The sequence below is a fragment of the Ochotona curzoniae genome, unplaced genomic scaffold (genome assembly GCF_017591425.1).
Source record: "Ochotona curzoniae isolate NIBS_2020 unplaced genomic scaffold, NIBS_Ocur_1.0 contig_4792, whole genome shotgun sequence".
Lineage (NCBI taxonomy): Eukaryota > Metazoa > Chordata > Mammalia > Lagomorpha > Ochotonidae > Ochotona > Ochotona curzoniae.
Genome location: NW_024466389.1, coordinates 6,520,377 through 6,541,741, shown reverse-complemented (window position 1 = coordinate 6,541,741; position 21,365 = coordinate 6,520,377). Strand labels below are relative to the sequence as shown.

The following is a 21,365-nucleotide window of genomic DNA, read 5'->3' as shown; positions in this document are numbered from 1 at the left end:
TGCTGAGCAAAAGGAGGGGAGCTTGGTTTCAGGCCCCAAATCCCGGTCACCAGCCAGTGGCAGCATGAGGCACCACTGCCTGTTGGCTTGTAGCGGTAGACGTGTCTCTTCCGTCAGCCCCAGAGGTCACCGGGTGCCAGGGCCCAGCTCCTGCTGGGGGCTCTGTGGGCGGATCCTTCCTGGCCTCTTGGTGCTTCCGGCAGTGGCTGGGAACCCCTGGAGTGCCTCACCTTGGACACGTACCCATCCAACCTCAGCTTCCATGTCCACATGGCCGTTTCCCTTGTTTGTCCGTGTGGGGGTCTCTCCTCTTCTGTGGGGTCACCAATAATGCTGGGTGGAGCACCCACCTTCATTGGCGTGACTTTGTCTCAACAATCAACAGCTGTGAAGACGCATGTCTACATAATATTATATGCTATGGCTCCGGATGGGTGTGAATTTTGAGAGCTGTTAGTTTATCCGGTTCTATGGTCGCTTCAAAGCCCCTCACAACGTGTGTGTGGGTGCAAAGCTCCAGGTCACCAGCCATGGCCGGGAGGGTACAGTGCTCTCATGGGGCCTGGGACTCTGTGTCCACTTGGCAGTGACTACCTTTGCTGATGGGAAGTGCCCTTGGTGACCTGCCAGCGGCGCCGGCCTTCCCCCCACTCCAACCCCGTTTCCCAGAGCAGGGATGTCACAGGGCGTGCTTCCGATACATACTGCCCTGCCCTGTGTGGTTTGCTCTGAGCACAGAGCGTCCTCTCCTGCAGAAGTGCTATTAATAACCCTCATGTGGTCGGCCCGGGGTGTCCATTGCTGAGCTCCATTCTCACGTGTGCACTCCCACCCCCTCCAAGTCATTCATGAGTGTGGCGCTCTGGGGTTGGCTGCCCCCCTCCACGTGCTCTCTGCTTGCTGCTCCTTCTCCACATGCAGAGCATCCTCAGGACCTAAACCACCAGATGATGCTTCACAGTAAACCTAGGGCGGTGAGGTCCCGGCACTCATACTGCATCCAACGGAAGTGCTTGCGCTGTAGGAAGCTGCTCTTTGCACTGCATCAAGTGTGACCTTCCACAGTCTGCTCCTTCCGGAAAGAGCCCTGAATGTTCTCCTTGCCTTCAGGACAAACAACACAGCCGCTTGCCAGCCCTGCGACCCTCAAACCTTCTCAGAGACTTTCATGAAACACCTCATCCTAACACCTTTATCCTTGGCACAAATATCAAAGACGAAGGTCCTCAAGCAGCCACAGTGTGGACCGGCGATGTATTTCGCTCCTGGTCCCCTTGCTACCTGCAAACAACAGCCTGGTGTTGGGGTTCAATGAATCTGAGCGAGACTTCAAGGCAAGTGAGGTGATTTTAATTTTTAGTCCAAGGGGCAACCTCTTACCATAGGCAAGAAGTGCCCTGGGCCTGGTGCGATAGCGTAGTGGTTAAAGTCTTCACCTTGCATGCGCTGGGATCCCATATGGTTGCCGGTTCTAATCCCAGTGACCCTGCTTCCCATCCAGAGCCCTGCTTGTGGCCTGGGAAGGCAGTTGAGAATGGCCCCAAGCCTTGGGACCCTGCACCAGCATGGGAGACCTGGAAGAGCTCCTGGCTCCTGGCTTCAGATTGGCTCAGCTCCAGCTATTGTGTTCACTTGGGGAGTGAACCATCGGACAGAAGATCTTCCTCTCTGTCTCTCCTCCTCTGTATATTCACCTTTCCAATAAAAGTAAAAAAAAATAAATAAAAATTAAAAAAAAAGCAAGAAGCACCCTGAATGAAATGATGGTGGTTTTTTTTTTTTTTTCTATAGTAAGAAAATCAAAAGCAACGAGACAGTGAGCAAGTACATGATTAGGGGCTAACAGTGACACAAAACATAAGGCATGCGACAGGAATTGACAACGTATAAACTGGGGGTTCTGATCACATCACTTCAATGCAGACAGTAATAAAACAGAATGCCTCAAAGGTAGCTGTCTTTCCCGTAAATCCAAAAGCTCCTAGATTCTCCCCATGTCCTGCCTGCCTCCTGGTCTTTCAGCAAACAGGAGCTTTGCTCCTAACAGGATGTGGTTTCTCTCTGGAGATTCCAGACTTTCAGGAGTATAGCCACCTCTACAATCAACCCTTTCAGCCTGGGCTGGGCCAAGCCAAAGCCAGGGACCTAGAACTCTCTCCAGGTTTCCCTAAGCGGTACAATGCCATGGTGCTTGGGTCATCGTCTGCTGCCACAGGAGGCTGTGCCCACAACTAGAGCCACGAACTCCAGTGTGGGAAGCGGGCACTCCAAGGGGCTGCTCCGACTGCCCTGTGTTTGTGTTTTTATTGCTGTGTTGTAGGAGCTCTCTACATATTCTGTAGCTTTATAAATTATATGTTTTGCAAAAATTTTAAAATGTGAGATGCCTTTACTTTTTTTTTTAAGTTTGATTTTATTTATTTGAAAGGTTGAGAGAGAAAGATCTTCCATTGACTTGTTCAATCCCCCAAATGTCCATAATAGTTGGGGCTGGTCCAGGCAGAACCCAGAAGCCAGAACTGCATCCAGGTCAGCCCTATGGCTGCAGGGACCTAAGCCCTTGGCCCATTCTCCACTGCCCTCCCACGCACGTGAGCGGGGAGCTGGGTCAGGAGTAGAGCAGCTATGGTGGGATGGATCCAACTGGCTCACCATGGCTAACTATGAAAGCACCAGAACAGCTGAGACACTGGGGGAGATGGGAAGCGGGGTGCCATGGTGGGGGAACCTCTCTGCCAAGGCCTCGTCTCCTCTTCGGGTGCTATCCCCAGTGCAGGCGCACTGGGCTGGGCTGCTGCTGACTTCAGCGATGAGATAGCTTGGGGATGTGAACAGACTCGCAGGTCTGGTAGGATGTCAGGACATTTCCAAATCCTGAGTCAACAGAAAGTGGTGAAATGGCAACAGTGACCTCAGCCTTCTGGTAAAGCCGCTTTCTTTTTTATGCTAGAAAAAAAGAAGAAGAAGAAGTGGAGCAGTTGGGATTCAAACCCCACATTCTGATATGGGTTACAGAGCTTGCAGGTGAAGGCATAACCCACTATGCTACACAGCACCATACTTTCAGTTTGATGGTGTCCTTTGAGATGCGAACTCTTTAATTTTTTTAAAAGATTTACTTTTATTATTATTTTTTTATTGCAAAGACGGATATACAGAGAGGAGAGACAGAGAGGAAGATCTTCCGTCCGATGATTCACTCTCCAAGTGAGTGCAACGGCCGATGATAATATGCCGATCCAAAGCCAGGAGCCTCTTCCGGGTCTCCCACGCGGGTGCAGGGTCCCAAAGCTTTGGGCTGTCCTTGATTGCTTTCCCGGGCCACAGGCAGGGAGCTGGAAGGGAAGCGGGGCAGCTGGGATAGAACCGGCGCCCATATGGGATCCCGGGCGTGCAAGGTGAGGACCTTAACCACTTGCACCACTGCGCCGGGCCCCGAAATCTTTAATTTTAAGAAAGTCCAATTTATTTATTGCTTTAGAAAAGATTTACTTTATTGGAAAATCAGATTTACAGAGAGAGGGAGAGACAAAGAGAAAGATCTTTTGTCCACTGGTTCACTCCCCAAGTGGGTACAACAGCCTGAGCTGAGCCAATCTGAAGCCAGGAGCTTCTTCCAGGTCTCCCTACAGGTGCAGGGTCCCAAGGCTTTGGGCCATCCTCTATTGCTTTCCCAGGCCACAAGCAGGGAGCTGGATGGGAAGTGGTGGACAACTGGGACACAAAATGGTGCTCACGTGGGAGGTGAAGGATTAGCCACTTGGGCCGTTGCATTGGCTCTCAAGTTATCTATTTTTTTTTTCCATACTTACTTATTCTAGAAGTGTCATATCTTGCTTAATCCAAAAGACAGAAAATAAATGTGGCAAAATATTTTTAGAGGAGTGTGTCTGGGTAAGGAGTATATTGAAGTTCTTAGAATTATTCTTGTGACTTTCCTGTAAGATTTCAAAACAAAGCATCAGCCCCTTGGAAGGCCTTCAGGGCCCCCAGGGACGTGGCTGTGTAATATGTCCCTGCAGGGATCACATAGTCCTTGCATCCGCCCCCAGACCCTGTCCTTACACGCCTCTCTCAGCTGAGTTGCTTGGAACACTACATCTTGTGTGGTTCTGGGCTAGAGAAGTTCATCTTTCCTGGCTCCTCAACAGTTAAAGAAAGAGGGACCTGGGTTCGGTGCCATGACACAGTAGCTTAAGCCTCTACCTGCAGCAGCGCCATCTCATATTGCCAGTTTAAGTCCCAGTTGCTCTGATCTCACTGCCTCCCCTACTGTCTGTGGGACTCTACTTTTCAAATAAAATGAAATAAGTCTTGGAAGAGAGAGCGAGTGAGCAGAGGTTGTTGACCCTGAGAAGCTGTGGGGAGAAGGGGCAGAAGGGACCAAGGCATTTCTGAGGGGCAGTGGCTCTGAACTTGACCAAAACAAAGCAAAACCACATGACTTGCCCCTTTGTGAGAGCAAAACCACAGGATGCTCCCTCACCGTGCTCTGAGGCTTCCTCCGATTGTCCCCAGCATCCTGGTTCCTGGGTTCTGACCTGCTCGGGCAGGTTCTAAGGAAGGAGGCGCCTGCCTGCACACCACCCTGCTGGCCACACAGGCCCTAACCAGCTGCTTCCTCTGCCTGAGGGGATGGGACTCGCGACCCTGGTGAGAAGGTGACTTCCCAGACACCACTTCATCTTCTGTCCTCTGCCAGCTCAGCGTTTGTGTGGAGGCAACTCCTCCCTGAAGTGGCATCTGCACAGGAAGTGCCAAAGGTGGGAGAGAAGGCGTGGTTGACCACCATCACATTTTCAGAGCAGCCACTTGGGGACAGGGGCCCCTACACCCAGGCCACTGGATCAATAGTGGCTGATGGGTAATGAAGACAGGTCACTCCCACAGGCGATAGCTTTCTGGAGAAGTCCTGTATGGCCTGGCTCCTGCAAGCAGGGAGAAAAGTGTTGGCAGCTCAGATGGCTGCCAGGAACGCAGCTGGGAGTGACAAAAAGACGAAGAACAGCCAAGGCGCCTGGGAACTCAGCACCTGCGGGGCGCCAGAGAAGATCATATTGTTCCCAGATTTCTGTGTAGAAACAACGGCACAGAAAGGCTGGGTGACTGGCACCAAGTGGCATAGCTGGTTGTGGGTGGCACTTGGCACCCAAAGCAGGTAGCTTTCAGAGAGCATGAAGCTCATGACAGAGGCAGGGCTGAGGTCTAGAGCTGATAGGGGACAGGAGACTCCGGGGATGGCAGAGGACAGCAGCAGGGGAGACAGCTGAGGATTCATGAAGACCACAGGGGCAGGTAGGGCTGTGCAACCAAGTTGTCCCTTGAATTAATCCTCAGTCTTCTTTGCTGGGGGTACTCCTGGGCCCTACTGTCTGTGGGGTTGTCAAAGCTGTGGCCTTGGCACATTTGAAGCTGGGCAGGAGCTGGACATTGGGTACCTGAGCACAGAGAGGTGCAAAGAAGGGGATGGAGCTATAGAAATTTGGGAAGCATACCTGATCATGCATGGTCCTACCTCCAAGTACCTCGGGACAGAAAGACCCCTCTGTGGGGGAGGCAAGTGGGCGGTGCTGGGCCTTGCACACAAACCAAGGACTTCATCCAACACAGGGCTCCTCAGCTAAGCCCTTGGGCTTTATAAAAAGGGCAAATAAAGAAAGCAGGGGAGACTTATTGGCTTGCATACCTTGAAGATCCAAAGTGAACATCAGGAATTGCTGGACCCAGGAGCTTGAGTGTTTTCATCAGATGCTGTGGGGACAGTGTTTGCTGGAGGTGGTGGGAAGGATATGGCGATCTTTTCAGGGCTCTGATATCCTTATGAGGCTAAAGCAGTGGTGTTGAGGGGAGAGAGAGAGAGAGAGAAGTACCTTGTAACACACAGGCATTCCAAACAGCCCTCAAATACTCAAACACTGATGGGAAGGCCAGACACGGGGGAGTGGGAAGTTAACAGCTGAGTTCTTCCAGACTGCCAAGTTCAGCCTCCCACCCTTACCGACAGCCTGGAGGCTTACATGGAGGGCAGAGCTAGTCTACACACCCAGGCTGGCTTCCAAAGCCACACGCCTCCACTCCTCCTTACCACCTCCTCCTCCTCTTCACGCACATGTCTTCCCAGCTGGCCAGGCTCCGGCAGCACCCTGAAGATGCAGGTGGGTTCTGGTTGTTTGAAAATGTCTCCGAATCACTGAAGGAGGTGGATTTCCGAGGGGTAGGAGCTGGCACAAACCCCAGCCCGCAGTGGTGGAGGGCGGTTTACTAAAGTTAGGTCTCAGTGCTTGGCAGTGGTCCTGGCCTTCTTTCTCCGTGGTACTCAGGCAAAGCAGTGGCCCAGCACACAGCAAGGAGCCCACAGAGCCACACAGCCAGCAGGGACCACAGTGAGTGTTCCCCCATTCCCCGGCCAGGCACAGCGCTTCCTTCCTCATCCGTGCCCAGGTGCGCAGCCAGTGCTCTCACACCCACTCCTGTGGTTGTCCACAGCTGGGCTGGACATAGGAGCCCAAGGAGGGCTGTGGAAGAGTACCATTGTCCACCATGCCTGACTCCTCTCGGTTCTCATGATTAACTTGTTTTTATCTGAGTGACAGGGAGACTGGAAATGGAGGAGGGAAGGAAGGAGAGGGAAGGAGAGCTCTTCCATTCACTGGCCCACTCCCTGAATGCCTGCAACAACCCAGGCCACAGACAGCAGCCATCAACTCAACCCAAGTCTCCCTCGCAGAGGCGGAGATCCAGTCCCATGAGCCAGCACCTCGGCCTTCAGAGTCTGCACTAGGGACACTGGGTAGGAGCAGGGCTGGGTTTCGAACTCAGGCACCGCAAGGTGGGATGTGAGCATCCTAACCTCTAGACCAAATGGCCCACCTCTGCTACTGCATTCCTGTCCTTTGAAGCCTCAGCCCAGCACTTCTTCTTCAGCCAGTGGTCCCGCTGTGTGCACACAGCATCCAGGACTACCCACCACTGTCCGTCACTGTGCCCTCCTGACTGGGTCTGCCTTTGCTTCTGCTTTGACAGCTGCTTAGTGCACATCTAAAACAAGATCTTATTTGTTTATATGAAAAAGCAGAGTTACAGAGAGGGAGAAGCAGAGAGAGGGAGAGATCTTCCATTCATTGGTTCACTCCGCAATGACCTCAATGACCAGAACTGGGCCAGTAGCTTCATCTGAATCTCCCATGTGGGTGTAGTTGGACTATCTTTTGCTGCTTTACCGGGTACATTGACAGGGACTCGAACTAGTGTCCATATGGGATGCTGGCACTACAGGCATCCACTTTACCCACTTTGCCACACACTGTCCCCCACCCACACCTGCACATTTATGTATACATATTCATTCTGAAATAACCAGGATCACACAGGCAACAACATGTTGAGGCAGGACTGAATCCAGGCTGAGTCTGGTCCTTGGAACACTGTGGCTCCAGATCTTCAATGTCATGTGTGTGTGTGTGTGTATGTCTGTGTGTGTAGAGTTACAGAAGGAGAAAGGGTCCTTCCATCAGCTGGTTCATTCTCCCAAATGGCTGCAGCAGTTGGAGCAGGGTGAGGCTGAAGCCAGAAGCCAGGACCTCCAGCCAGGTCTTCCACAGGGGGTGACAGGGACCCTAGCACTTGGACCACCTTCTGCTGCTTTCTCAGGTGACTTAGCAGGGAGCTGAGTTGGAAGTGGAACAGCTAGAACTTGAACTGACACCTATGTTGGATGCCAACATTGCAGGCAATAGATTAACTCGCTGCGCCACAACATTGGTCCCTCTTTTCTTCCTTTTCCTGTCTCTGCAAACCACTCACGTCCCTCATGGCCTCTCTCTCCTTCTCCACAGCTTCCTAGTGGCTTCTTCCTTCTCTGACCTCCAGCTCCACCCTGACATCTCCTTCACTCACCTGATCCTCCGCTGTCTCACTGGGAAGGACCCATGTGGCTACCCTGAGCCTCCCAGATGGCCTGGGGCTGCTTCTCACTCCAGATCCTTCACTTCATCACACTCACCCAGTGCTTTCTCCATGGAGCATCACACACTGAGTTCTGGAGATTAGGATGTGGACATACTGGGGACTTGTGGGAGATTGCCCATGGGTCTTCCCTGCTACCTGGTGGGTGTGACTCACATCTTACCTGCACTTGACCTGAGGCGCAGCTTCCAGCCATGTGTGAAGAACTGACCTGTGACTTGACTAGAGGATCTAAGGGAATGGACAGAGCCTTCCAGCTAATTACAGTGTCATTGCTGGGGGCGGGGGGGGGGGGGAAATGTCGGAGACGCCCCTCTGCTCCTCCTCTTCCCTAATCTTTATAAGGTTGTAATTTTTTCACAATAAACAGACATCTTTCACCAGTCTGTCTCCGATGGTCCTGCCACCGAAGGACACTATTGCCTTACCCCTGGGTGGTCTCAGGGTCCGCTGGCAGAAATAAACCCTGAGAACTTGTGCCTGAAGAGGGACCTGAAGACATCAGGTAAGTTCGGGTGAGGCCCCAATTTTGCCTCAGTAGGTAAGCTGTGAGTCTTGCCCGCCAGGCAGCAGGCAGAGACAGGGGCAATCTCCCACAAGTCGCTGTGGTCCAGCTTAGCACAAGTACCATCTAAGTTAGCATTCCAATGCACTGGAATGCTGTGACTTCAGAGGTATGGTTGGATGCTGATGCCCAAAGCACAAGGCGTAGAGTAATTGCTTGATAAATACTTGTGGGACTGATCTGGCATGAGAACTGATGGGTAATACACCCTCCTTCACTAGGCTGTCCTCAGGCCTGAGTTCCCTAAATTCTTCTCTCACATTCTATAGGCTGTGGACAGAGAGAGGCTCTGTGTGCCTCATGGGGTAGCTCTGTCTTCCCAAAAATGTCACAATTATGCCACCTCATTTCCTTGGTTCTTTTACACTGTCATGAGTTTTCATAGATGTCACTTCTCCCCTCGTGGGCTTCGCAAGATGGGAGTCATGTCGATTTGTAGAATTGTCAAGCAAGGCTTGAACCTTAGGCAGAGTCAACACTTAAAAAAAAAAAGATCTATTTACTTGTACTGGAAAAGCAGACATACACAGAGAAGGAGATACAGAGAGAAAGATCTTCCATCTACTGGCTCACTCCCCAAATGTCCTGAGCTGATCGGGAGCCAGGAGCTTCTGGGTCTCCCATGTGGGTGCAGGGTTCCAAGACTTTGGGCAATCCATGACTGCTTTCCCAAGCCACAAGCAGGGAGCTGGAAGGGAAGTGGCGCAGTCAGGACATGAACCTGCGCCCACATGGGATGCTGGTGCCACAGAGTGGAGGATTAGCCTGCTGCACCACTGCACGCAAGGCGAGGATTTAACCAATAGGCTATTGCCCTGGACCCCAGAGTCAACTTGTGGTAGGTGTTGGTTGATGGACTCTGGTTCCTTGTGACCCTTCATCTTGCGACATCCAGCATACAGGATTGCAGGCTCTTGGCAGCCCTGCTCCCTGCCCAGACTCAATATCCCAGGCTGTATTTTGTTGCCTCCTTCACTTTTTGTTAGCCTGTGGATAGTGTTCCTGTTGTATTCACACATGCACATGCAGGTACACACACACTCACACACACACACACACTGCCCCAGCCCCCAGAACCCGCCTAGGATGGCCATATCTGTGCAGCCCTCACCTGACCTCCATCTTTTTCTGTGAAATACTCATCTTGGCACACACCTTCCTTCCTCCACACACACAGCTACTAGACTAGGCCCCCCAACACCTCCCGCCATCCTCCACAGCACAGCTTCCCTAAGCTTTCATTGATGACAAGGGGTTCAACCAAGGTTTCTTTCAGAAGAAGCACCTTGTGACCATGCTAGCAGTTTTATGAACTGCAGGGCTAGAACTCAACAGCTGGGTGCGAAACCAGGTCTTACCATTCGCCAATGCTGTGAGCTGCATGAAGCTGATCCATTCATCTGAGTGCTTTTCTTGTCTGAAAAAACAAGGCATTACAGCAGGAATTTGATCATTTGACACTGGAAAACAGCTACTTGCAGATATTTGCCCCTTTGCTGTCTCAACCAGCCCAGCTCAGTCCAGCCCAGGCCAGTCCAGCTCAGACCAATCCAGCCCAGCCCAGCACAGTCCAGCACAGCCCAGCTCAGTCCAGCACAGCCCAGTCCAGCACAGCCTGCTGCTGATGCTCAGTGCTCTTCAACAGGGCTTCTCTGAACGGGATCACAATATCTGGGCGAGGGGGTCTTTATGCTGCTGTGTCACTTCCCCAGGCCGTTTCTCTCATGAACCTCATTCCTCGTAGCAGAGAGGCCCCAGACCCTCTGCAGTTGGGAATTGGTCTGGGGGTGATGAGATGAAGACGGCGGGTGGAGGGGTGCGTCTACTCTCTCAGACCCATCTTTTTGCACCCTGATATTGTCTGGGGGGTGGGGAAGGTGTTGACACCTGAGTGAGGTGCCACAAAGATGACTTCATCTCCCCCGCCTTGCTCTTGAAATTCCAGTCAAGTCAACGCTACCCTTTCCGAGAAGGAAGAAGGGTCAGCATTCCAGAACTTTCTTGTCATACCCAGGTTATTAAACAGCTGTCACGGAAGAAATACATCCTAGCATCACGAGGCGCATGGTGGCAGGGAGGGGGGAGGGACCGAGAGACGGGAGTTGTCTCTGAGGTCTCTTGTCCCCTGCCCGGTGAAAGTCCTGCTGGCCTGGAAATCCCAATGACAAGGGCGGGTCCTGAGTTTGTGCTTTAGTTTGCGCGGGTGCGGTCAGCACCACGGCCAGCGCCCCCAACATCCCTAGGCTGCTTTCCCGAGTTCCACAGCCGCTAGCTCCCGGTGGAGGGGACTCCGGCTGGGGCGGCCCTGTAGCCGCCTTTTCCAACGATGGCTGGGGTGGCAGGGAAGAGGGAGCGCCAAGCGAAGGCCCTGGGTTTCTGCAGGATGGGAGGAAGCGGGAGTCGAGGACGTGCTGCGCCCCCCCCTCCCCCCCGGCGCACCCGCCCCCTGCCCAGCCCGTTTCTATACAAGGCCTGCTCTCCTCAGCCTCCACCGCCCGCCCTGAGCTCAGCGGGCCGGAATGTGGCTGATAAATCAGAGATAACGGTGCCCCCGCCCCTCGTCCAGGGAAAGCAGTGGGCCGGCTGGGGATAAAAGGCCGCGTGTGTTTGTCAGAGCAGCCAGGAGAGCGCTTGCTGACCGCCAAGAGGTGGGACGGGAACCGAGCGCCGCCAGCAGCAGCCACTCAGCCCAGCCAAATGGACACAACCGTGCTCTCCCGCGCGCTGCTACTCCTCCTCTTCTTGCACCTGTCGCCACAGGGGTCTCATTCGTACCCGCTGGGCGACTCATCCGAGACCTCCCAGAAGTTTCCTGGATTACAGGTGAGGGGTTGCATGGGCGTGGGCTGTGGTCATGGAAGGTCTCTAAGGCCTCGCTCTCCCCCTTGGGAGCTAATGATAAAGTGAGGCCCAGTGCCAGGTCGGGAGGGTGGGGTTCACTTGGGGATGGAGTGAGAGGGGGAGCCCAGGTGAGAGGTCCTGAACCTCTGTCTGCTTCCCGGCCCACCGCAGGAGCTACTGGAGCGGATCCTGATGCAGCTTTCCCAGCTGGAGATAGAGCAACTGGCTACCGAGTCCTCCCAGCCAACTGAAAGCACCACACAAACCTGGGAAACCCGGCAGACCCAGGAGACCCAGGAGACCACCGCAGCCCCTAGACTGAGACAGAGCCAAGATGGGACCATCCAGGCCCTGGACAAGTCCTACAGCATCCAGATGAAGCAGAAATTGGGTTGCTTTGGGCGGAGGCTAGACCGGATCGGCTCCTCCCGTAGCCTGGGCTGCAATGGTGAGTGCCCTCTCCCCGCCCTGCTCAGGGGCAGGTGTGGGGTTTGCACCTGCACTTCTCTCCCCAGGCTGTGACTTCTGGATTATTGTTTGGGACACCTGAGTCTCATTTCTTCTTGCCGCAGGGTGGCTTTGTGGAAATACCCCGTGTGGACCACATGTATCACCCACCTGTATCTCCACCCTCTTTCTATCCTTTTTCATCAAAGGGGCCAGGAGAAGCACTCTTGGGGTAGTGTCTGTTCACTGGAGCCCCTAGCACATGCCCTCCTGGGTTCCCTTCAACCATCCAGAACCTCCACGGCCTCACCGGGGTGATGATAACTTCCAGTTGATGGAGAAGACCATGGAGGCTCAGAAATTCCAAAACCTCTGGCATGGTGCTCAGCTGCCCACTGGCATGGAGGAGTGCACAAAGCCGGAAGCTCAGCCTCTGGCTTCGTCCCGCCCGAGGCCCTCACCACCTCTCGCTTGTCTCCACAGGGTTTCGGAAGCCCTAGGAGGTGCGCTGGTCACAAGAGCCAGCATTCTGAAGCTCCACGAAGGGTTCCCTACACCCCCAGTCCACGACCTCTTCAGAGCGGCTCCTATTTATTTATTTATGTATTTATTTATTTTTACTTGATTATTTTTTCAAAGCTGATTTCTTAACCTTTGAGCATGACATTTCCACTATGAAATAAAATCAACGTGATCTCTCTCCTGTGGAAACTGCTTTGTCTTGGCCCCTTCAAAACCCTTCCTTGTTGCAGAAATAACAAACCAATACAGAATCCCACGCTCGCTGGACGCCCCAGCAGATTCCTAACAGTGGGGTGGGGCGTGGCCCAAAGGCTGGGACAATGGCAGCATGTGGAGGGGGGTGTTTTCTTTCTGGGCCAAGTGGCAAATGCTCTGAAATGACCAACTGTCCTTGCTGTTTGCATCTGCAAGCAAGGCAGCGTCTCCCAAGGAGTGGAATGACACTGGCTGGTGTCAGAGCATGCAAGCCCCTGGATTTCCCCACTGCCTGAAACCCCACCTTAAACAACTGTCCCTGGCCCTGGCCATGGCTATTTCCAGAAGTTGAAGTTAACATGTCAGAGGTGTGTGTGTGTGTGTGTGTGTGTGTGTTACAAATTGGTTCACCTGTCTTCCCAGTTGGGGCTGAGGCCCCATCATTCCCCTCAACTGCTGATGTCAGAGAGCCCTCATAGCCCCAACCCAACAAGCCTTCTTGAGGGACCCTCCACATCACCACTTCTCCCACCTACAAACCCCCCAGGCCTTAGTTCAGGACATCCCCTCCCCCTTAATGCTGCTATGGTCTGAGTTGTGATGTCACTGCAGGATGAGGTACCGTGAAGTTAGTCTGGTCATTGTCCTGTCTTTCAGTTGAAAAAGAAAAACAGACCTCAAAACCAAGTGTATTCCAGAGACATGAGGCCACTAGGGCCGAGGCTAGGGCTTGAACTGGGATCCAGCTGACTTCTAGGCCTGAGCGCCGTGTCCTTGGGCTTGAATCACAGCCTCTTCCCTGACCTCATCCCATGCTTCCTTGAGAGCTATTGCTCATTTTAGCTCAGTGTGCCCCACAGGTTATGGCTATCTAGAGATTGGTTAAGGGTTTTTAAGGGACTGGCTGTTAAGCACCACCTATCACACCTGCATCTCAGATGTCTCCTGGCTGCTCCATTTCTGACCCAGCTCCCTGCCAGTGCACCGGAATGCAGCCAAAGATGACCCAAGTGCTTTGGGCTCTGCACCCGTGTGGCAAACCTGGATGAAGCACCTGACTGTTGGCCCAATCCTGACCATTGCACCACTGGGTAAATTAATCTGCAGATGGAAAATCTGCCTTTCCCTGTCTCTCTATAACTGCCTGCCAAATAAAAGGAAAAAAAATGTTTTTTTTTTTTTTATTTTTATTGGAAAGTCAGATATACAGAGAGGAGGAGAGACAGAGAGGAAGATCTTCTGTCTACTGATTCACTCCCCAGGTGGCCACAATAGCCGATGCTATGCCGGTCCAAAGCCAGAAGCCTGGAACCTCCTGCGGGTTTCCCATGTAGGTGCAGGGTCCCAAGGCTTTGCGCCATCCTTAACTGCTTTCCCAGGCCACAAGCAGGGAGCTGGATAGGAAGTGGAGCTGCCGGGATTAGAACTGGTGCCCATATGGGATCCTGGCGCATTCAAGGCAAAAACTTTAGCTGCTAGGCCATGCCGCCAGGCCCAAGAAATATGTTTTAAAAATACATTTCTGGGGGCCTGGCGTAGTAGACCTCACCTTGCATGCATTAGAATCCCATATGGCTGCTCCACTTCCCTTCCAGCTCTCTGCCCTTGGTTTAGAAAAACAGTAGACGATGGCCTAAGTCCTGGGGACTCTGCGCGGAAGAAGTTCCTGGTTCCTGGCTTCTGGTTTCGGATTGGCTCAGCTCTGGTCATTGCAGCCGCTTGGGGAGTGAACCAGCGGATGGAAGATCTTTTCCTCTCTCCTTCTCTCTGTAAATTTGACTTTCCAATAAAAATAAATAAATCTTTTTAAACATTTCTTGGGCTTGATGCAATGGCTCACTTGACTAATCCTCCACCTTGCAACACAGAGATCCCACATGGAAGCCAGTTCATGTCCCAGCTGCTCCATTTCCCATTCAGATCCATGCTTATGGCCTGGGAGAGCAGCAGAGAATGGCCCAAAGTTTTGGGACTCTGCACTCACATGAGAGACCTGGAAGAAGCTCCTGACTCTGGATCAGTTCAGTTCTAGCTGTTGCCGTTTGGCAGTGAACCAGCAACTGAAAGATCTGCCTCCCCTTCTCTATAAATCTGGCATAATAACAACAGCAATAACAACAGCAACACATTCCTCTTCCCTCAGAGCCTTATCTAAACCAAACCTTAGACTTGGCGACTTGTCTTTGCTCACAGTGCAGCCCTCAGCTCCCTCTCGCTGGGGTGTTCTCTTTTCTGCCTTAGTTGAAACATCAAGTCCCACAGGCCTGGGCCATCCTCACAGAGCTGCCTTGGTGTTTTGGAAATCAAACACCAGATATGCTGGCAGTTCTGCCTCTGTTACTGTAGTGACTGTGGGCTTTGGCCCTGCCCTCGCTGCATCCACCTGCGTGTGCCAGCTCACTGTGCTTTTCTGCCTGGGACCCTCCTGTGGCAGTTGGAACCCACTGGGTGACCGCAGGGCAGATACGAAGTGCAGGGAACTGGCCTCTACTCAGAGCACAGGGTCAACCATTGTTTGGCATGGCACGGTGCATTTTGCACCTGCCAAACCCTGTGCAGGTAACAGGCAGGCAGGGGCTGTTTGTCCACCATGTTCTGTGACTTTCCTCCTTTCCCAGGCCACTCTCTCTCTCTCTCTCTGTCTCCCCTGCTGACATTTTTTGGGATTCTCTCCAAACCGGCCACTTATGCTGGAATCTTTTATCTCAGGTTTGAGAGAAATTAGACTACTCCCAATGACAGAAGCATCTAGCAAGGCCCACCCTGGATGACTGGAGCCCTTGGAATCCTTCTGGACCTGGCTCTCCAGCTGGACCTTCCAGGCAGCATTAGGTCAGCTGGTGCTTTCCCCATACCATCTCCTGAGCCCAACCCTTCTCTTCTGGCCCAATTCAGGCCCTCCCCAGCCATGCCTGCGTCACTCACCAGCTCGATAATGGCCCTCACCATTTCAACTGAGGGCTGACTCACCATGGTCATCGTTATCAACAATACCACCATCATCATAATTATCATTGTCATCATTGTCACTGTCAGGTTCCTAGGGAAGGCCAGGTGAGTGATGGGCACTCCCACCAGTCCACTTCTGACCCAGTTTCCTGCTAATGTGTATGGAAAGCAGCAGAAAACGGCCCGAGTTCCTAAACGGCTACCATCCACATGGGAGACTCAGATGCAGGCACACACACCTATCTTCGATCTGAGAGAGTAAACCTGTGATTGGAAGATCTCTCTCTTTGGCTTTCAAGTAAGTAAATCATTTTTTAAAAATAGGATGAGATGAGACAAAGGGAGGGAAGATGGTCGTGTAATTGGAGAGATATGGCCCTATGCCAAGGGAGGTGCCAGGCTCCCTACAGTGGAGCCCTGCCCTTCCTTGTAACTTTCAGAAGGAGTGTAGCCTTGCGACTCCCGTCTCACACTCATAGCCTCCAGGATCATGAGACAACCCTGCTCTGTTGGTTAAAGCCCTACATCCACACATGTGGTCCCATGACAGGACCGTGAGGGCTCTTCTTGTGCCTCCAGCATTCCAGCAAGGTGCCAAGCGTGGCCGCTCAGCCACTGCTGTGCTTGACAGAGCTGTGGCCAAGCAGGTCACACAGTCTTGACATGTGCTGTACTTCCCTGCCACATTTGGGGTGCCCTTCCCCTGTAATCCTGTTCCTGACATCTCCTCCATGGCGTGGAGGTGGGGCGCTTGAATCTGAGCAGGACCCAGCGATTATACGGCAGAAGCACAACAAATGCCACGTCCCTTAAAACACTTATTTTATTTTTGATGATGTTTACATAGTTGAGATGAATGTATGCCCATGTGGACAGCTGATTAGGGTAGGAAGAGTCAAGCAATGGGAGAAAGTGGATGCTTCCTTTTTTTTTTTTTTTTTCTTACTGTGTCTATGGGAAGAAGGGAGAGAAGGAGATAGGCTGTTCCCAGCTGCCTAACCGTATCAGTACTCGGGGATGGGGAACGACCACTCGGTGTCATCCCAGGGTCCCTGAGGTGGATCGTGTTCTGAGGGTACTGCATAAATGGCTTTGATAGTTGTGAGATACTGCTGATTTCTTGCTCCAAGGTTGAGAAACGCCTTTCTCTTTTTAAAAAATGTTACTGTTTATAACGATTACATGATTGATCAGGGTGGGAAGGATGAAGGTTTAGGGAAATTATATAACTTATTATTTCCAAATTTGCTATTTTTTCTTGTTTCTGGGGAAAGGGGAGAGACAAAGGAGGAAGTCACGCATGACTTTCCAAACGGCCCAGTACCCAGAGAAGAGGAACCACCACCTTGTATCAACTCGGGTCTCCATGTGTACATATGCTGAGGGTCCTGCCCCAGTGGTTTGGATGGTTCTGAAATGTTGTCGATCTCACCGATTCAAGGACGAAGCCACCCTCCCAATGTCTATTGGCTGACATAGTAATCCTCAAGTTTCCATTCATAGTCGAGATTTTTTTCTGTCATCGTTTGACTGGAGTAGTTGTCCAGTTTATTCTGCTATGGTATCAAAGGAGCTGCCATATTCTCCTTGTACATCTGGACTTGTGTCCACTGCTCAGCCCTTTTTCACTACATAGGAAATGCTCTTGCCGATGAGCCCAAAACCTGGGCCAGTCATCCCAAGCCTTGCCGGATTCCCCACCCCTGGGGCTCACAGCTCCAGCACCCACCTCACAGGCAGCCTAAGAGACCTGGGCCAGGTGACCCAAGCCCCACCGGATCCCCCACCCCGAGGCTCATGAACCTGATGCCTACCTACTAGGTGGGCCCCAGGAACTAGGTCAGCGACCCTGGGTTCCCCATCCACCCACCTAGTAGGTGGGTCCCAGAACCCAGGCTAGGCAATCTGAGCCCCTTCGAGTCCCCCACCCTCAGGGCTCACAAACACAGCATGCTCCTCACAGGTGGGTCCAAGGTCTGAACCAAATGAGGAAATCATTTCAAGGTTCATTGGCTGACATAGTACCTTTTGTCCAGCCAGGCCCACCTCTAATTCTGGCTCTCATGCTCATCGGTGGGAACTGCAGCCCATGGGAGAGTTGCTCGTTTTCCCTACTGAGATCACTCCCAGCCCCGGATCTTGCACTTTCCAGGTGGCACTGTGGTCTAGCCTGACAGGATTTGCCCCCAGACCTGGCACTTGCCAAGAGTCTGATCAGCCTTACACTTTGGCTCATACATGCACAGTGGATATGGTCTCTTAGCCCAGCCTGGCTTTCCTCCTAACCCACCTCATATGCTGGCCAACAGGTTTTGTAGCTCTGTCCAGTGTGGTCTGCCCCAAGGCCCAGCTCTTACACTTATCAATGGGAGCAGTGGTCCAGTAGGGGAGTCCCTGCAGTCTGTTCCCCGACACCAGGCTTGCTACCCACTCCTTCACTCTCAGGGTGTGCTGTTGGAAGCTGTGGCTCAGTCTGGCATGGCCCACCTCCTCTTGCCATTCACCAGCTGGTGCTGTAGCCTGGCTGCACACGCCTGCCTCCAGTTCTAGCTAATGTTGGTGGGTGCTACAGCCTAGCCTAGTTCAGCCAGTCCCCAGGACCCACCCTAATGTGAACTGGCTGGTGTTTCAGCCCAACGCAGCCTGTCCTGGTTTTCATGTCTGCCAGTGGATGCTATAAATTGGCTTGGCCTGGTCTGCCCCCTGACCTGACCCATGTATGCTAACAGGTACTGTAACCCGGTCTGGGCTTGGCTGCTCCCAGCCTTGGTTCTTGCACTCAACTTCAGGGACTGTGTCCTGACACAGGCGTTCTCCAAGATCTTCTATCAGCCCACCTCCTGATCCCAGATCTTATGTGCACTGGTGAATGCTTGACTCAGCCTGACTTGGCCCATATCCTGCTCCAGCATACATGGAGAGGAACAGCAGCTTTACCTGACCAGCCCACTGTTGGGGGCACTGACAATTTCCTGCCCTGTGATTGGCCCTTTGCCCTGATTGGTCTGCCTTGGTTATCTTTAAACTGATTGGACAGGTTTGACAGATAAGCAGGGGCTTGGTGGGGGAGGGGCGTCAGCGTAATGGAAACAACGGACATAACTGTTTTTTTTTTTTTTAAAGATTTATTTTTATTATTTTTTCATTGGAAAGGCGGATATACAGAGAGGAGAGACAGAGAGGAAGATCTTCCGTCCGATGATTCACTCCCCAAGTGAGCGCAACGGGCCGATACTATGCCGGTCCGAAGCCAGGAGCCTCTTCCGGGTCTCCCACGCGGGTGCAGGTTCCCAAAGCTTTGGGCCGTCCTCGACTGCTTTCCCAGGCCACAAGCAGGGAGCTGGAAGGGAAGCGGGGCTGCCGGGATTAGAACCGGCGCCCATATGGGATCCCGGGGGTGCAAGGCGAGGACCTTTAACCACTTGCGCCACCGCGCCGGGCCCGGACATAACTGTTTTTAACGGAAGATTGGAATAAAGCGCCTCAGAGACTCTCTCTCAAGTGTCGGGTGATTTCTTCCACGGGACAGGAGGACCCCCGATAGCCCACACCCATTCCGGTTCTTACCAGTGGGTGCTATAGCCCAACCCTACCTGGCCCACTCCACACCTAGTCATCACGTGGTTAAGCGGGTACAGAGACCTAGTCCGTCTGTCCTACACCCATTCTGGCTCTCATGAGCACCAGCGGGCAGTACAGAAGCCTAGCCCAATCTGGCACACTGCCGACTCAGTTCATACCCATGCTGAGAGATGCTGCAGTTATGTTCACCCCAGATTGCCACTGCCATCCCAGCTCTTGTGCTCACCAGTGAAAACTGCAGCCCAACTGGGGTGTCCCTTTAGCTCCCAAACCAGACCCACTTCCAGCCACAGATCTTGTGCATGCTGGTGGTTGCTCTGACCCAGCTCTGTATATTTCATTTATACCCTGGCCTTTGCCATTGGATGCTGCAGCCTGACCCACTGCCATTTCCAACTCCTGCTGGTGGGTTAGCAGCCTAAGCCTGCTCAGCCTGCCCTCATCCCTGGATTTCATGCAAACCAGTAAGTGTGATAGCCCAGCCTGGTGTGGCCTGCACCCCATGCTGGCTCCTGCACATGCAGTGTGCTATGGTTTGGCCTGGTTTGTTCCCCTGAGCCAACCCACATACCTGCTGACAAATAGAGCAGCCTTGCCTAACCTGACCAACACCTAGCCCTGACTTACACGCCTACCAGTGGGAGCTACAGCCAACCAGGGGAATTCTCCCACCAGGCACACTACCAGACCTAGATCTTACATGTGGCAGTGGGTGTTAGGCCCTTACACGGCATAGTCTGCCCCTCTGTCTCAGTTTTTGTGTGTGCTGGTGGATGTTGTGGCCCAATCTACCCCATACCCAATTCTTGGATGGGCCTGCAGGTGCTACAGCCTGGACCAGCCTAGCCTGTTCCCAATCCCAGTACCAATGAATGTTGGTGAGTTCCACATGCCTAACTTGACCTGTCACCACCCCCAGCTCCTGAGCAAACCAGAGTGAGTGTACATATCTGTCACAGAAACTGCCCCAGACCTGGTTCTCTGGCATGCTGGTTAGTGTCATGGTGCAGCCTAATGTGACCCATCTGCTGTTCTGGTACTCAATGGTGTATGTTGCGATCTAGCCTTGCCAGGTCAGCACCTTAGCCCTAGCTTTCATGTGTGCTAGTGAGTGGTAGTCATTGTTAACTAACCCAGCTCAGGTCTGTCATGTGGGCAGGTACTTTGGTCTGACCCAGAAAGGTCCTTCAGTTTTCTTCCTTGAAACTACTCAGGCTCAGCCCCCTTGCTTATCTGCAAGTACAGTGGCCTTGTTGGTGGAAGTTCCCCAGAAGTCATTCCTCACCCGCAGTGTACTTCCTCAGTGGTCCTCCCTCTCATACATTCCCACATCTCCTTCCCTGAGCAATCCACCTTCACCTCAAAGTGCAGTGCTTTTCTAACCTGGTCTTCCAGTGGGTTAGCGTGCTGGCCCGAGCCCTGCCCACCTGCTTGGGACCCAAGCACATGCATGGCTCCTCTGGCCAATGTCAGTTTGCCATCCCGGGGCCCTATACATTCTCCAGTCTGAGACCAAGCATGTGTGCAAGTCCCAGCATGCTCTGCAGCCCCAGCGGAAACTGGGGTGGGGCCCAGTTGTGACTTACAAGATTAAGAGACAAAGACATTATGGATTCCATAACCTTCCAAAATTCCTAACGGAAGTTGGCTGCATCTCTACAGAGAGGCCCAAGCAATGCGAAGCTGATGTCTCCAATCCACAGGCATGAGTCAATGAGGACCTGCGGCCTGCCGCCAGCCACAGGGCCAGTTTGAAAACAGATCTTCCCTTGGTCGGTCAGCCGATCAGCCACAGCCCACATCTTCACTGCACCTGGTGAGGAGGGGGTGGGGTAGATCAGAGCCAAGGCAAGGAGCTCAGCCGGAACAGAGTCCTAACCCACAGAAACTGGGACTTGTGGAGACGGGTGCACTGCTCTAAGTTACTAGGACTTAGATAATTGGTCTCATAGCCACACCTTGCTTCCCTTGTTCTTCCCTTCCTCCTGCTTCCCAGTCCATAGAACCTCCCAGAGATTGAGCAGTGAGAGGTCTGTCTCAGTAGCCTAGTGGCTAAAGTCCTCGCCTTGCATGTGTCAGGATCCCATGTGGGCGCTGGCTCATGGGCCAGATGCACCACTTCCCTTCCAGCTTCCTATCTGTGGCCTGGAAAAACAGCAGAGGATGACCCAAGGCTTTGGGACCTTGCACCATGCAGCATACCTGGTAGAGACTCCTGGTTCCTGGCTTTGGATTGGCTCAGCTCCAGCCATTTCGGCCACTTGGCAAATGAACCAGCAGACAGAAGATCTTTCTCTTT

The 21,365-nt window shown here is 52.8% G+C and overlaps 1 protein-coding gene across 1 annotated transcript; it reads left to right on the top strand.

The window, feature by feature from the left end:
* The first annotated feature begins 11,153 nt into the window (after nucleotides 1–11,153).
* On the top strand, nucleotides 11,154–12,522 carry NPPB (natriuretic peptide B). The gene is made up of 3 exons (XM_040987666.1): nucleotides 11,154–11,353; nucleotides 11,543–11,819; nucleotides 12,302–12,522. The coding sequence occupies exons 1-3, from the start codon at nucleotides 11,228–11,230 to the stop codon at nucleotides 12,316–12,318; spliced, it is 420 nt and encodes a 139-aa protein (XP_040843600.1). The 5' UTR covers nucleotides 11,154–11,227; the 3' UTR covers nucleotides 12,319–12,522.
* The last annotated feature ends 8,843 nt before the right edge of the window (nucleotides 12,523–21,365 follow it).

Coding starts and splice junctions, on each gene's coding strand:
- NPPB (XM_040987666.1), top strand. CDS start 11,228: ATGGACACAACCGTGCTCTCCCGCGCGCTGCTACTCCTCCTCTTCTTG. Junction 11,354..11,542: donor AGAAGTTTCCTGGATTACAG/GTGAGGGGTTGC, acceptor GGCCCACCGCAG/GAGCTACTGGAGCGGATCCT.